The sequence below is a fragment of the Sander vitreus genome, chromosome 17 (assembly GCF_031162955.1).
Source record: "Sander vitreus isolate 19-12246 chromosome 17, sanVit1, whole genome shotgun sequence".
Taxonomy (NCBI): Eukaryota; Metazoa; Chordata; class Actinopteri; order Perciformes; family Percidae; genus Sander; species Sander vitreus.
The window spans coordinates 33,126,043-33,143,812 of NC_135871.1; the positions used below are offsets into that span (position 1 = coordinate 33,126,043).

Here is a 17,770-nt window from a genome sequence, read left to right on the forward strand (position 1 = left end):
CATACTATACTATGACTTTTTATGACTTTTTTCAAAATACTACATGACTTTTTCAACATACTATACTATGACTTTTTTATGACTTTTTCGAAATACTACATGACTTTTTCGACATACTATACTATGACTTTTTCAACATACTATACTATGACTTTTTATGACTTTTTTGAAATATTAGACATTTTCGACATACTATGCTATGACTTTTTTATGACTTTTTCGACATAATATACCATAACATTTTATGACTTTTTCGAAATACTTCATGACTTTTTCAAAATCCTATACTATGACTTTTTATGACTTTTTCGAAATACTACACAACTTTTTTCGACATACTATACTATCACTTTTTATGACTTTTTTCGACATACTATACTATGATTTTTTATGACTTTTTTGAAATTTTAGACTTTTTTCGACATACTATACTATGATTTTTTTATGACTTTTTTGACATACTATACTGACTTTTTATGACTTTCGAAATACTATGACTTTTTTATGACTTTTTCAACATACTATACTATGACTTTTTATGACTTTCAAAATACTATGACTTTTTTCGACATACTATACTATGACTGTTTTATGACTTTTTCAACATACTATACTATGACTTTTTATGACTTTTTTAAAATACTATGACTTTTTTGATATACCATACTATGACTTTTTATGACTTTTTTCGACATAATATACCATAACATTTTATGACTTTTTGAATACTATACTATGACTTTTTATGACTTTTTTGAAATATTAGACTTTTTTCGATATACCATACTATGACTTTTTATGACTTTTTTCGACATAATATACCATAACATTTTATGACTTTTTCGAAATACTACATGACTTTTTCGACATACTATGCTATGACTTTTTATGAATTTTTCGAAATACATTACTATGGCTTTCTTATGACTTTTTCGACATACTATACTATGACTTTCTTATGACTGTCAAAATACTATGACTTTTTCGACATACTATACTATGTATACTATCCCTAACTTTTATGACTTTTTTTGACATACAATACTATGACTTTTTATGACTTTTTCGACATACTATACTATGACTTTTTCGACATACTATACTATGACTTTTTCATGACTTTTTTCAAAATACTATATGACTTTTTCAACATACTACACTATGACTTTTTCGATACTATACTATGACTTTTTTCGACATACTATACAATGAATTTTTATGACTTTTTCGAAATACTACATGACTTTTTATGACTTTTTTCGACATACTATACTATGACTTTTTTATGACTTTTTCAACATACTATACTATGACTTTTTTATGACTTTTTCAACATACCATACTATGACTTTTTATGACTTTTTTGAAATATTATATGACTTTTATCGACATACTATACTATGACTTTTTATGACATACTATACTATGACTTTTTCGAAATACTATATGACGTTTTTCAACATACAATACTATGACTTTTTATGACTTTTTCGAAATACTATACTATGACTTTTTATGACTTTTTCGAAATACTATGACTTTTTTCGACATACTATACTATGACTTTTTTATGACTTTTTTGAAATACTAGCATGACTTTTTTCGACATACTATACTATGACTTTTTATGACTTTTTGAAATTCTACGACTTTTTTCAACATACTATACTGTGACTTTTTATGACTTTTTTCGACATACTATACTGTGACTTTTTATGACTTTTTGAAATACTGCTAACTTTTTGACATACTATACTATGACTTTTTATGACTTTTTTCGAAAATTCTACGACTTTTTTTCGACATACTATACTATGACTTTTTTATGACTTTTTCGACATACTATGACTTTTTATGACTTTTTATACTACATGACTTTTTCGACATACTATACTATGACTTTTTATGACTTTTCGAAATACTATGACATTTTTTCGACATACTATACTATGACTTTTTTATGACTTTTTCAACATACTATACTATGACTTTTTCGACATACTATACTATGACTTTTTAGTCATACTATACTATGACTTTTTAATGACTTTTTAGAAATAGTACATGACTTTTTTCGGCATACTATACTATCACTTTTTATGACTTTTTTCGACATACTATACTATGACTTTTTATGGCTTTTGAAATACTATGAATATTTAGGACTTTTCGACATACTATACTATGACTTTTTATTACATACTATACTATGACTTTTTATGAGTTTTTCGACATACTATACTATGACTTTTTATGACTTTTTTCGACATAATATCATGATTTTTATGACTTTTTGATGACTTTTTCGACATACAATACTATGACTTTTTATGACTTTTTCGACATACTATACTGACTTTTTATGACTTTGAAATACTATGACTTTTTTCGACATACTATACTATGACTTTTTTATGACTTTTTCGACATACTATACTATGACTTTTTATGACTTTTTTCGACATACTATACTATGACTTTTTATGACTTTTTGAAATACTACATGACTTTTTTCGACATACTATACTATGACTTTATTATGACTTTTTCAACATACTATACTATGAATTTCTACTTTTTTCGAAATACTATCATAACTTTTTTCGACATACTATACTATGACTTTTTTATGACTTTTTTCGACATACTATACTATGACTTTCTTATGACTTTTTTCGACATACTATACTATGACTTTTTATGACTTTTTTCGACATACTATACTGTGACTTTTTATGACTTTTTCGAAATATGACTTTTTCAACATACTATACTATGACTTTTTATGACTTTTTTCGACATACTATACTGTGACTTTTTATGACTTTTTGACATACTATACATGACTTTTTTCGACATACTATACTATGACTTTTTTTACTGACATACTATACTATGACTTTCTTATGACTTTTTTCGACATACTATACTATGACTTTTTATGGCTTTTTTTCGACATACTATGAATATTTAGGACTTTTTCGACATATACTATGACTTTTTATTACATACTATACTATGACTTTTTTCGACATACTATACTATAATTATTTATGACTTTTTCGAAATACTACACAACTTTTTTCGAAATACTATACTATGACTTTTTCGAAATACTATATGACTTTTTTCGACATACTATACTATGACTTTTTATAACTTTTTTGAAAATTTTATGACTTTTTTTCGACATACTATACTATGACTTTTTTATGACTTTTTCGACATACTATACTATGACTTTTTATGACTTTTTAGAAATAGTACATGACTTTTTTTGACATACTATACTATCACTTTTTATGACTTTTTCGACATACTATACTATGACTATTTATGACTTTTTTCGACATACTATACTATGACTTTTTATGACTTTTTCGAAATACTACATGACTTTTTTCGACATACTATACTATGACTTTTTATGACTTTCGAAATACTGACTTTTTCGACATACTATACTATGACTTTTTTATGACTTTTTCAACATACTATACTATGACTTTTTTTTATGACTTTTTCGAAATACTACACAACTTTTTTCGAAATACTATGCTATGAATTTTTATGACTTTTTCGAAATACTACATGACTTTTTTCGACATACTATACTATGACTTTTTATGACTTTTTTGAAATATTAGACTTTTATCGACATACTATACTATGACTTTTTTATGACTTTTTCGACATACTATACTATGACTTTTTTATGACTTTTTCGACATACTATGCTATGAATTTTTATGACTTTTTCGAAATACTACACAACATTTTTCGAAATACTATACTATGACTTTTATGACTTTTTCGAAATACTACACAACATTTTTCGACATACTATACTATGACAATTTATGACTTTTTTCAACATACTATAATATGACTTTTTATGAATTTTTCAACATACAATACTATGACTTTTTATGACTTTTTTCGGCATACTATACTATCACTTTTTATGACATTTTTCAACATACAATACTATGACTTTTTATGACTTTTTCGACATACTATACTATGACTTTTTATGACTGTCGAAATACTATGACTTTTTTCGACATACTATACTATGACTTTTTTATGACTTTTTGACTTTGAAATACTACATGACTTTTTTCGACATACTATACTATGACTTTTTTATGACTTTTTTCGACATACTATACTATGACTTTTTATGACTTTTTTTCGACATACTATACTATGACTTTTTTTCAACATACAATACTATGACTATTTTATAAATTTTTCAACATACTATACTATGACTTTCTTATGACTTTTGAAATACTATATGACTTTTTTCAACATACTATACTATGACTTTTTATGACTTTTGAAATACTATGACTTTTTTCGACATACAATACTATGACTTTTTTATGACTTTTTCGACATACTATACTATGACTTTTGTATGACTTTTTCGGAATACTATGACTTTTTCGACATACTATACTATGACTTTATAGACATACTATACTATGACTTTTTAATGACTTTTTAGAAATAGTACATGACTTTTTTCGGCATACTATACTATCACTTTTTATGACTTTTTCGACATACTATACTATGACTATGACTTTTTTCGACATACTATACTATGACTTTTTTATGACTTTTTTGACATACTACTATGACTTTTTTCGACATACTATACTATGACTTTTTTATGACTTTTTTCGAAATACTATACGACTTTTTTCGACATACTATACTATGACTTTCTATTAAAAATACTTGTCTTTTTTCGACATACTATACTATGACTTTTTATGACTTTTTCGAATTACTACATGACTTTTGTGACATACTATACTATGACTTTTTATGACTTTTGAAATACTATGACTTTTTTCGACATACAATACTATGACTTTTTTATGACTTTTTCGACATACTATACTATGACTTTCCTATTAAAAAGACTTGTCTTTTTTCGACATACTATACTATGACTTTTTATGACTTTTTCGAAATACTACATGACTTTTTCACCATACTATACTATGACTTTTTAGACATACTATACTATGACTTTTTATGACTTTTTTCGAAATACTATATGACATTTTTTTCGACATACTATACTATGTCTTTTTTTCAACATACTATACTATGACTTTTTTATGACTGTTTTTGACATACTATACCATGACTTTTTTCGACATACTATTAAATGACTTTTTTAGATATACTATACTGACTTTTTATGACTTTTTTCGAAATACTACACAACTTTTTTTCGACATACTATACTATGACTTTTTATGACTTTTTTCGAAATACTAAACATGACTTTTTATGACTTTTTCGAAATACTATGACTTTTTCGATATACTATGACTTTTTCAACATACTATACTATGACTTTTTCAAAATACTATGACTTTTTTATGACTTTTTCAACATACTATACTATGACTTTTTTCTGACATACTATACTATGACTTTCTTATGACTTTTTAAACATACTATACTATGACTTTTTATGACTTTTTTGAAATACTACATAACTTTTTTGACATACAATACTATGACTTTTTTATGACTTTTTCGACATACTATACTATGACTTTCTATTAAAAATACTTGTCTTTTTTCGACATACTATACTATGACTTTTTATGACTTTTTTGAAATACTTTATGACTTTTTTCAACAAACTATACTATGACTTTTTATGACTTTTTCGAAATACTATGACTTTTTTCGATATACTATGACTTTTTCGACATACTATACTATGACATTTTTCGACATACTATACTATGACTTTTTATGACTTTTTCGACATACTATACTCTGACTTTTTTATAGACTTTTTCGACATATATACTATGACTTTTTATGACCTTTTTAGGAATAATGACTTTTTTCAACAAACTATACTATGACTTTTTTATCACTTTTTTCGACATACTATACTATGACTTTTTATGACTTTTTCGAAATACTACATGACTTGTACCATACTATACTATGACTTTTTATGACTTTCGAAATACTATGACTTTTTTCGACATACTATACTATGACTTTTTTATAACTTTTCAACATACTATACTATGACTTTCTTATGACTTTTTAAACATACTATACTATGACTTTTTACGACATTTTCGAAATACTACATGACTTTTTTTCGACATACTATACTATGACTTTTTTATGACTTTTTTCGACATACTATACTATGACTTTTTTATGACTTTTTCGACATACTATACTATGACATTTTTTCGACATACTATACTATGACTTTTTTTGACTTTTGACTTTGACTTTTTTCAACATACTATACTATGACTTTTTATGACTTTTTTCGACATACTATACTATGACTTTTTTCGACATACTATACTATGACTTTTTATGACTTTTTTCGAAATACTACATGACTTTTTTCGACATACTATACTATGACTTTTTATGACTTTTTTCGACATACTATGACTATGACTTTTTTCGAAATACTACATGACTTTTTTCGACATACTATACTATGACTTTTTATGACTTTTTTGAAATACTATGACTTTTTTCGACATACTATACTATGACTTTTTTATGACTTTTTTCGACATACTATACTATGACTTTTTCGAAATATTAGACTTTTTTCGACATACTATACTATGACTTTTTATGACTTTTTTCGACATACTATACTATGACTTTTTTATGACTTTTTTCGAAATACTACATGACTTTTTTCGACATACTATACTATGACTTTTTTATGACTTTTTTCGACATACTATACTATGACTTTTTTATACTTTTTTCGACATACTATACTATGACTTTTTATGACTTTTTTCGACATACTATACTATGACTTTTTTACGACATACTATGACTTTGACTTTTTATGACTTTTTTTCGACATACTATACTATGACTTTTTTCGACATACTATACTATGACTTTTTATGACTTTTTTCGACATACTATGACTTTTTATGACTTTTTTTCGACATACTATACTATGACTTTTTTCGACATACTATACTATGACTTTTTTACGACTTTTTCGACATATACTATGACTTTTTTTCGACATACTATACTATGACTTTTTTATGACTTTTTTCGACATACTATACTATGACTTTTTTGAAATATTACATTTTTTCGACATACTATACTATGACTTTTTATGACTTTTTTCGACATACTATACTATGACTTTTTTATGACTTTTTCGACATACTACTATGACATTTTTTTCGACATACTATACTATGACTTTTATTGTGACTTTTTCAACATACTATACTATGACTTTTTTTTACTTTTTTCGACATACTATACTATGACTTTTTTCGACATACTATACTATGACTTTTTTCGACATACTATACTATGACTTTTTGACTTTTTCGAAATACTATACATGACTTTTTTCGACATACTATACTATGACTTTTTTATGACTTTTTTTCGAAATACTATGACTTTTTATGACTTTTTTCGACATACTATGACTTTTTTTCGACATACTATACTATGACTTTTTTTCAACATACTATACTATGACTTTTTAGAAATATTAGACTTTTTATCGACATACTATACTATGACTTTTTCATGACTTTTTTTCGACATACTATACTATGACTTTTTTCGACATACTATACTATGACTTTTTTATGACTTTTTTTCGACATACTATGACTTTTCTTATGACTTTTTTCGACATACTATACTATGACTTTTTATGACTTTGTCGAAATACTATGACTTTTTTTCGACATACTATACTATGACTTTTTATGACTTTTTTCGATATACCATACTATGACTTTTTATGACTTTTTTCGAAATACTACATGACTTTTTTCGACATACTATACTATGACTTTTTTTGTGACTTTTTTCGACATACTATACTATGACTTTTTTTACTTTTTTCAACATTCTATACCATGACTTTTTTATGACTTTTTTCGACATACTATACTATGACTTTTTTTCGACATACTATACTTTGACTTTTTTATGACTTTTTTCGAAATACTACACAGACTTTTTTCGACTTACTATACTATGACTTTTTTATGACTTTTTTCGAAATAAAATGACTTTTATGACTTTTTTCGACATACTATGACTTTTTTCGACTTTTTATACTATGACTTTTTTCAACATACTATACTATGACTTTTTAAAAATATGACTTTTATCGACATACTATACTATGACTTTTTCATGACTTTTTCGACATACTATACTGTGACTTTTTTCGACATACTATACTATGACTTTCTTATGACTTTTTTCGACATACTATATTTTGACTTTTTTTCGACATACCATACTAGGACTTTCTTTATGACTTTTTTTCGACATACTATGACTTTCTATTACTTTTTTCGACATACTATACTATGACTTTTTGAAATACTATCTGACTTTTTCGACATACTATACTATGACTTTTTTATGACTTTTTAGAAATAGTACTATGACTTTTTATCGACATACTATACTATGACTTTTTTTCAAAATACTATATGACTTTTTTCCGACATACTATACTATGACTTTTTTATGACTTTTTTCGAAATACTATGACTTTCTTATGACTTTTTTCGACATACTATACTATGACTTTTTATGACATACTATACTATGACTTTTTATGACATATTTGAAATTTATAGACTTTTTTTCGACATACTATACTATGACTTTTTTATGACTTTTTCGAAATACTATGACTTTTTTCGACATTCCATACTATGACTTTTTTATGACTTTTTTCGACATACTATACTATGACTTTTTATGACTTTTTTGAAATACTATATGACTTTTTTCGACATACTATACTATGACTTTTTTCGACATACTATACTATGACTTTTTTCGACATACTATACTATGACTTTTCATGACTTTTTTCGACATACTATACTATGACTTTTTCGACATACTATACTATGACTTTTCATGACTTTTTATAACTTTTTTTCGACATACTATACTATGACTTTTTCGACATACTATACTATGACTTTTTAGACATACTATACTATGACTTTTTCAAATACTATGACTTTTTTATGACCTATTTTGACATTTTATGACTTTTTTCGACATACTATACTATGACTTTTTTATGACTTTTTTCGAAACTATACTATGACTTTTTTCGATATACTATGACTTTTTCGACATACTATACTATGACTTTTTCGAAATACTACCTGACTTTTATCGACATACCATACTTTGACTTTTTAATGACTTTTTCGACATACTATCCTATGACTTCTTCGAAAAAATACATGACTTTTTCAACATACTATACTATGACTTTTTCAACATACTATATGACTTTTCCGACATTATACTATGACTTTTTATGACTTTTTCGAAATACTATGACTTTCTTATGACTTTTTCGACATACTATACTATGACTTTTTATGACCTTTTGAAATTTTAGACTTTTTTCATCAAACTATACTTTGACTTTTTATGACTTTTTCGAAATACTATGACTTTTTCGATATACTATGACTTTTTGACTTTTTTCGACATAGTACATGACTTTTTCGACATACTATACTATGACTTTTTATGACTTTTTTGAAATATATGACTTTTTCGACATACTATACTATGACTTTTTTCGACATACTATACTATGACTTTTTATGACTTTTTTGAAATACTATATGAATTTTTCGACATACTATACTATGACTTTTTATGACTTTTTCGACATACTATACTATGACTTTTTCGACATACTATACTATGACTTTTTTCGACATACTATACTATGATTTTTTTATGACTTTTTTGAAATACTATATGACTTTTTTCGACATACTATACTATGACTTTTTTATGACTTTTTTCGACATACTATACTATGACTTTTTTATGACTTTTTCGACATACTATACTATGACTTTTTCGACATACTATACTATGACTTTTTAGACATACTATACTATGACTTTCTAATGACTTTTTCGACATACTATACTATGACTTTTTCGACATACTATACTATGACTTTTTCGACATACTATACTATGACTTTCTTATGACCTTTTTCGACATGCTATACTATGACTTCTTCGAAAAAATACTATGACTTTTTTCAACATACTATACTATGACTTTTTCGAAATACTATGACTTTTTTCGATATACTATGACTTTTTTCGACATACTATACTATGACTTTCTAATGACTTTTTCGACATGCTATACTATGACTTTTTCGAAAAAATACATGACTTTTTCAACTTACTATACTATGACTTTTTAGAAATATTAGACTTTTATCGACATACTATTCTATGACTTTTTTATGACTGTTTCGAAATACTATATTATTTTTTTGACATAGTATACTATGACTTTCTTACGACATTTTCGAAATACTATATTATGACTTTTTTCGACATACTATACTATGACTTTCTTATGACTTTTTCGACATACTATACTATGACTTTTTCCGAAATACTATACTATGACTTTCTTATGACTATTCTATACTATTTATGACTTTTTTGAAATACTATATGACTTTTTTCGACATACTATACTATGACTTTTTTATGACTTTTTTCGACATACTATACTATGACTTTTTATGACTTTTTTAGAAATACTATATGACTTTTTTCGACATACTATACTATGACTTTTTTATGACTTTTTTCGACATACTATACTATGACTTTATCCGAAATACTATCTGACTTTTTCGACATACCATCCTATGACTTTTTATAACTTTTTAGAAATAGTACATGACTTTTTTTGACATACTATACTATGACTTCTTCGAAAAAATACATGACTTTTTCAACATACTATACTATGACTTTTTAGAAATATTAGACTTTTTCGACATACTATACTATGACTTTTTATGACTTTTTTGAAATATTAGACTTTTTTCAACAAACTATACTATGACTTTTTATGACTTTTTTCGAAATACTATGACTTTTTTCGAAATACATACTATGACTTTTTTTCGACATACTATACTATGACTTTTTAGGACTTTTATCGACATACTATACTATGACTTTCTTATGACTTTTTCGACATACTATACTATGACTTTTTAGAAATACTATATGACTTTTTTCGACATACCATACTATGACTTTCTTATGACTTTTTAGAAATAGTACATGACTTTTTTCGACATACTATACTATGACTTCTTCGAAAAAATACATGACTTTTTCATCAAACTATATGACTTTTCCGACATTATACTTTGACTTTTTATGACTTTTTCGAAATACTATGACTTTTTCGACATACTATACTATGACTTTTTAGAAATATAGACTTTTATCGACATACTGTACTATGACTTTTTATAACTGTTTTCGAAATATTAGACTTTTTTCTACATACTATACTACGACTTTTTATTACTTTTTAGAAATACTATGACTTTTTTCGACATACTATACTATGACTTTTTAGGACTTTTTCGACATACTATGACTTTTTTCGACATACTATACTATGACTTTTTAGAAATACTATGACTTTTTTCGACATACTATACTATGAGTTTTTATGACTTTTTCGACATACTATACTATGAGTTTTTATTACTTTTTCGAAATACTATGACTTCTTCAACATACTATACTATGACTTTTTAGGACTTTTTAGAAATACTATGACTTTTTTCGACATACTATACTATGACTTTTTAGAAATACTATGACTTTTTTCGACATACTATACTATGACTTTTTGACATACTATAATACAACTTTTTTATGACTTTTTCGATATAATATACTATGACTATGATAAGACAGAAGCAGTTCAAGGATAAATGAAATAATTCATTCTTACACAAACAACTGAAAGCGACAGCCACAAAAACCCAAGAATGTTTATCAGAAGTTAACTAAAGAAAATAGTTTTCAACAAGGTAACAAGACAACTTGAACATCTCAGCCGTCGGGCACACTGAAGCTCGTCATCTCCTCTCAGCGGAGGAGTTTAATCTGCACGATGACGTCTCTGGCATCGGCGCACCCTGGAGAGGATTACAGCACAAAATACAGCAAAACACTATCCCACACATTCTATACTATGGCTCTTTGGACACATCTGAGGTTCTCAAAGTATCAATGACTCAGCATATGATTGAAGGCTGCACAGGAAGTGAAACTAAATATATTTTCCACCTGACTTCCACATTGAACTGCTGAGTTTCTTCTGTTAGTATTGCTACAGACTGTTAGTCTGTATACAAATGTATATTGTACAATAAATGCTATTATTTTGTGCAGTTGTTTCTTAAATATGAAATTAATCTTTAATCTGAAGTCATATACATTGTAAAGACTGTTGGTGCCAGCAGGAGGGTTAGTTATAGAATTAAAGTAAAAAAAGTAAGTCGAAAAAGTCTTAAAAATCAGTAAACTATGTCAAAGTTTCATAAAGTCATAGTATAGTATATCGAAAAAGTCATATTCTAAACACCAGAGCAGGGGGAATGAGAGGAGCAGGGGGGATGAGAGGAGAAACACCAGAGCAGGGGGGATGAGAGGAGAAACACCAGAGCAGGGGGAATGAGAGGAGAAACACCAGAGCAGGGGGAATGAGAGGAGCAGGGGGAATGAGAGGAGGAACACCAGAGCAGGGGGAATGAGAGGAGAAACACTCAGAGCAGGGGGGAATGAGAGGAGAAACACCAGAGCAGGGGGAATGAGAGGAGAAACACCAGAGCAGGGGGAATGAGAGGGAGGAACACCAGAGCAGGGGGAATGAGAGGAGAAACAGCCAGAGCAGGGGGAATGAGACCAGAGCAGGGGGAATGAGAGGGGAGGAACACCAGAGCAGGGGGAATGAGAGGGAGGAACACCAGAGCAGGGGGAATGAGAGGGAGAAACACCAGAGCAGGGGGAATGAGAGGGAGGAACACCAGAGCAGGGGGGAATGAGAGGAGAAACACCAGAGCAGGGGGAGAATGAGAGGAGAGAAACACCAGAGCAGGGGGAATGAGAGGAGAAACACCAGAGCAGGGGGGAATGAGAGGGAGGAACACCAGAGCAGGGGGATGAGAGAGGAGAAGGGAGGGGACATGAGAGGGGGGAACACCAGAGCAGGGGGAATGATAGGAGAAACACCAGAGCAGGGGGATGAGAGGAGAAGGGGGGAATGAGAGGAGGGAACACCAGAGCAGGGGGGATGAGAGGAGAAGGGGGAATGAGAGGGAGGGAACACCAGAGCAGGGGGGATGAGAGGAGAAGGGGGGAATGAGAGGGGGGAACACCAGAGCAGGGGGGATGAGAGGAGAAGGGGGGAATGAGAGGGGGGAACACCAGAGCAGAGAGAGGAGATGAGAGGGGGGAACACCAGAGCAGGGGGGATGAGAGGAGAAGGGGGGAATGAGAGGGAGGAACACCAGAGCAGGGGGGATGAGAGGAGAAGGGGGGAATGAGAGGGAGGAACACCCAGAGCAGGGGGGGATGAGAGGAGAAGGGGGGAATGAGAGGGGGGAAACACCAGAGCAGGGGGGGGATGAGAGGAGAAGGGGGAATGAGAGGGGGGGAACACCAGAGCAGGGGAATGAGAGGAGAAACACCAGAGCAGGGGGAATGAGAGGAGCAGGGGGGATGAGAGGAGAAACACCAGAGCAGGGGGGATGAGAGGAGAAGGGGGAATGAGAGGGGGGAAACGTGGCAGAAGATATTCCTTGTTAAACCAAAACGTAGCGGTGTAAATGTAGTACGAGTGTTCAGCAGTGTGATGAATGTCTTCCAGACGATGTGTTAAAATAAAGAGAGCAGCAGAGTTCCCTTCACACACATTTTATTTCTTCTTACAGACAGAAGTTATGAGGAGAGCTCTGATTGGTTGATGCTGATACTGTCGTCGAGTTTAATACTGTTGCTTTCTACAGACTGGTACAGTGGCCTTCTGGTTGCCGTGGTTCCAGGCTGGTTTCCGTGGTGACAGGCTGGTTGCTGTGGTTACAGGCTGGCGGTGTTGGCGTCCAGCTTGAGGTCCTTGGCGACCAGTCCCGAGGTGACCGGGTGCATCGCCGCTCGGTGAGCCACGAACACTCGGACCGCCTCGTCACGATACTTCTCAAAGTTAAAGACCTCTCTGAAAACCAGCAGATACACAGTCAGGTACTACTACTACAGCTCACAGTACTCACAGGTACTAATACCACAGTACTCACAGGTACTACTACCACAGTACTCACAGGTACTACTACTACTACAGCTCACAGTACTCACAGGTACTAATACTACAGCTCACAGTACTCACAGGTACTAATACTACAACTCAGTACTCACAGGTACTAATACTAGACTACAGAGATACTAATAGTTACAGGTACTAATACTAGACTATATAGATTATTATACTGATATCTCAAAATAGGATTTCTGCGACCAACACGAGACGAAATCTGTTATATTTATTTTAGACTATTTTATATATAGTATATATATTGATATATTGATATATTTATATTTGTATAATACGTTCTTCCGGGCATTTAAATGAAAAACAAACTTCTCTTTTGAATAAATATGAAGTGGGACTTTCAAAATAAAAGCGTATCTTAAAGATGACTACATGTCTGGATAGTATCGGATTAATTACTTGAAGAGCGGTCTGGTGAACTTCATCCTGCCCTGCTCTGTCGCCATCTTCATCGCCATGGGAACCGCTTCCTCCCACCTGGCCCGAACACACAACCTGAGCCACCTGCAGGGAGAAGAGCCAATCAGGAGGAGGCTTCCAGGGAGAGGGCGGGGCTTATAAAGGAAGGACTCCTACCTGAAGCGGATCTCTGCGTTCATGCTGGCGTTGAGATCATACAGCTGCTGCATCTTCTTCACATGAGTCAGAGGGAGGGGATCCTGCAGAGAGACAGACAGGTCACAGTCAGACAGACAGGTCACTGCCAGACAGACAGGTCACAGTCAGACAGACAGGTCACAGTCAGACAGACAGGTCACTGCCAGACAGACAGGTCACTGCCAGACAGACAAGTCACTGCCAGACAGACAAGTCACAGTCAGACAGGTCACTGCCAGACAGACAGGTCACAGTCAGACAGACAAGTTACTGTCAGGCAGACAGGACAGGTTACTGACAGACAGACAGACAGGTTACTCTCAGACAGACAAGTTACTCTCAGACAGACAAGTTACTCTCAGACAGACAAGTTACTCTCAGACAGACAGGCAGACAGAGAAAGATTACTGGCAGACATACAGGTTAATGGCAGACAGACAGACAGGTTACTGTCAGAAAGACAGGCAGACAGACAGGTTACTCTCAGACAGACAAGTTACTCTCAGACAGACAGACAGACAGGTTACTGTCAGACAGACAGGCAGACAAGTTACTCTCAGACAGACAGACAGGCAGACAAGTTACTGTCAGACAGGCAGACTACTGTCAGAGAGACAGGTTACTGTCAGACAGACAGACAGGTTACTGTCAGACAGACAAGTTACTCTCAGACAGACAGTCAGACAGACAAGTTACTCTCAGACAGACAGGGAGATAGGCAGACAGACAGGTTGGTGGACTGTGGGGGTCTATGGTGGACTGCGGGGGTCTGTGATGGACTGTGGGGGTCTGTGGTGGACTGTGGTGGACTGCGGAGTCTGTGGTGGACTGCGGGGGTCTGTGGTGGACTGCGGGGGTCTGTGGTGGACTGCGGGGGTCTGTGGTGGACTGCGGGGGTCTGTGGTGGACTGCGGGGGTCTGTGGTGGACTGCGGGGGTCTGTGGGGGTCTGTGGTGGACTGTTGGCGTTTACCTCCTGCAGCAGCAGAGACAGGAACTCGATGATCTGGTGGGATGACAGCGTCTTCACGTCCGACTCTTTGAAGGAGCTCAGGTCCGCGTCTTTGGCCTGAAGGGGGTCAGAGGATGCAGGTTTGACTCTGAACACTAAAAGAGATTATAAACCAGGTCCCTGTGTGGTCCAGGTCTTACCTTGATCCACCTCTGGCTCAGAGCGATACAGGCGTCTGCCAGCGTCGTGTCGTACCTGAAACACAGCGACAAACACAGGTGAGGTCTAAAGACCCAGGAGGACCCACTCACATCCTGGACCAGGACTCTTCAGTTCAGGAAACACTGGGGGATTTACAACGGCCATGGTAGTTCGATGCATGTTTTGTAGTTTTTGTAGTTTGATGCATGTTTTGTAGTTTTTGTAGTTCGATGTATGTTTTGTAGTTTTTGTAGTGTGATGCATGTTTTGACTCACTGAGGTTTGACTGGAGGCATCCCAGGAGTGAACATCCAGCCATTCCAGTCCACCTTGTTCAGGACATCCACCTGAGAGACAGACAGACAGACAGACAGAGACACACACACACACACACACACACACACACACACACACACACACACACACCAAGACTCAACAACAATAATCAACTGGTTATGTGTGTGTGTGTGTGTGTGTGTGTGTGTGTGTGTGTGTGTGTGTGTGTGTGTGTGTGTGTGTCCAGGTGGGTGTGTGTGTGTGTGTGTGTGTGTCCAGGTCTGTCTGTCTGTCTGTCTGTGTGTGTGTCTCACCTTGTCTTTGAAGTAGGTGAACAGGTAGTTCTTCCACTCGTCGGTGGTGGCGCTGCCGTACGCAAACATCTGGATGTATGACTTCACGAAACCCATGAACACCTCTGGAGGAGACACACACACACACACACACACACACACACACACACACACACACATCACATCACTTCCTGGAGATAACTGGCCGTGGTTTGAATTTTGGAGATATATGAAATCTGCAAACTAGTTTCTTTCGGTTGTCATTTTCAGCCGTAACTGTCAGGTGACTCTGTGTCAGGTGTACGGTGTGTCAGGTGACTCTGGTCAGGTGTATGGTGTGTCAGGTGACTCTGGTCAGGTGTATGGTGTGTCAGGTGACTCTGGTCAGGTGACTCTGTGTCAGGTGTATGGTGTGTCAGGTGACTCTGTGTCAGGTGTATGGTGTGTCAGGTGACTCTGTCAGGTGGCTCTGTGTCAGGTGAGTCTGTGTCAGGTGGCTCTGTGTCAGGTGTACGGTGTGTCAGGTGACTCTGTGTCAGGTGAGTCTGTGTCAGGTGGCTCTGTGTCAGGTGACTCTGTGTCAGGTGGTTCTGTGTCAGGTGTACGGTGTGTCAGGTGACTCTGCGTCAGGTGTACGGTGTGTCAGGTGAGTCTGTGTCAGGTGTACGGTGTGTCAGGTGTGTCTGTGTCAGGTGTACGGTGTGTCAGGTGAGTCTGTGTCAGGTGAGTCTGTGTCAGGTGTACGGTGTGTCTGTGTCAGGTGTTACCTGGCCCCCCCAGCAGCTCCTCCAGGTGGTACAGCAGAGCGAAACCTTTCTCGTAGGGCACCGAGGAGAACGCGTCGTCGGGGTCCACGTCCTGCAGGCTCGGCACCAGGTTGGTCAGAGGGTTGTTGGCTCCAAACGTGTTCACCTGTCAGACCACACACACATTCACACACACACACGTAAGTACACCTGTCGGACCACACACGCACACACACACACACGTAAATACACCTGTCGGACCACACACACACACACACACACACACACACACACACACACACACACACACGTAACTACAGCTGATATACTAAATATGAACATCCCAGAGTCCTGACCCACGGACAGGTGAGGGTCTCACCGAGTCCTGCAGGTCCTTCCAGCCCCCCATGGCTTTAAACTGTCTGAACTGTTCGCTCTCCAGACTCCTGCCGATCA

General features: G+C 33.8%; 1 protein-coding gene across 1 annotated transcript in view; it reads right to left on the reverse strand.

Annotated features, from left to right (window-relative positions):
* Nucleotides 1-13,825: 13,825 nt before the first annotated feature.
* Nucleotides 13,826-17,770, reverse strand: part of lta4h (leukotriene A4 hydrolase) — a 14,585-nt gene continuing 10,640 nt past the window's right edge. Inside the window, exons 11-19 of the mRNA XM_078273260.1 lie at nucleotides 17,694-17,770; nucleotides 17,336-17,480; nucleotides 16,590-16,693; nucleotides 16,276-16,346; nucleotides 15,999-16,053; nucleotides 15,820-15,915; nucleotides 14,827-14,909; nucleotides 14,650-14,754; nucleotides 13,826-14,139 (exon numbers count right to left, since the gene is read on the reverse strand). The exon at nucleotides 17,694-17,770 is cut by the window's right edge and continues 35 nt beyond it. Of these exons, the coding sequence (XP_078129386.1) occupies nucleotides 14,004-14,139; nucleotides 14,650-14,754; nucleotides 14,827-14,909; nucleotides 15,820-15,915; nucleotides 15,999-16,053; nucleotides 16,276-16,346; nucleotides 16,590-16,693; nucleotides 17,336-17,480; nucleotides 17,694-17,770 (872 nt within the window). The 3' untranslated portion in view covers nucleotides 13,826-14,003. The remainder of the gene's footprint in view (nucleotides 14,140-14,649; nucleotides 14,755-14,826; nucleotides 14,910-15,819; nucleotides 15,916-15,998; nucleotides 16,054-16,275; nucleotides 16,347-16,589; nucleotides 16,694-17,335; nucleotides 17,481-17,693) is intronic.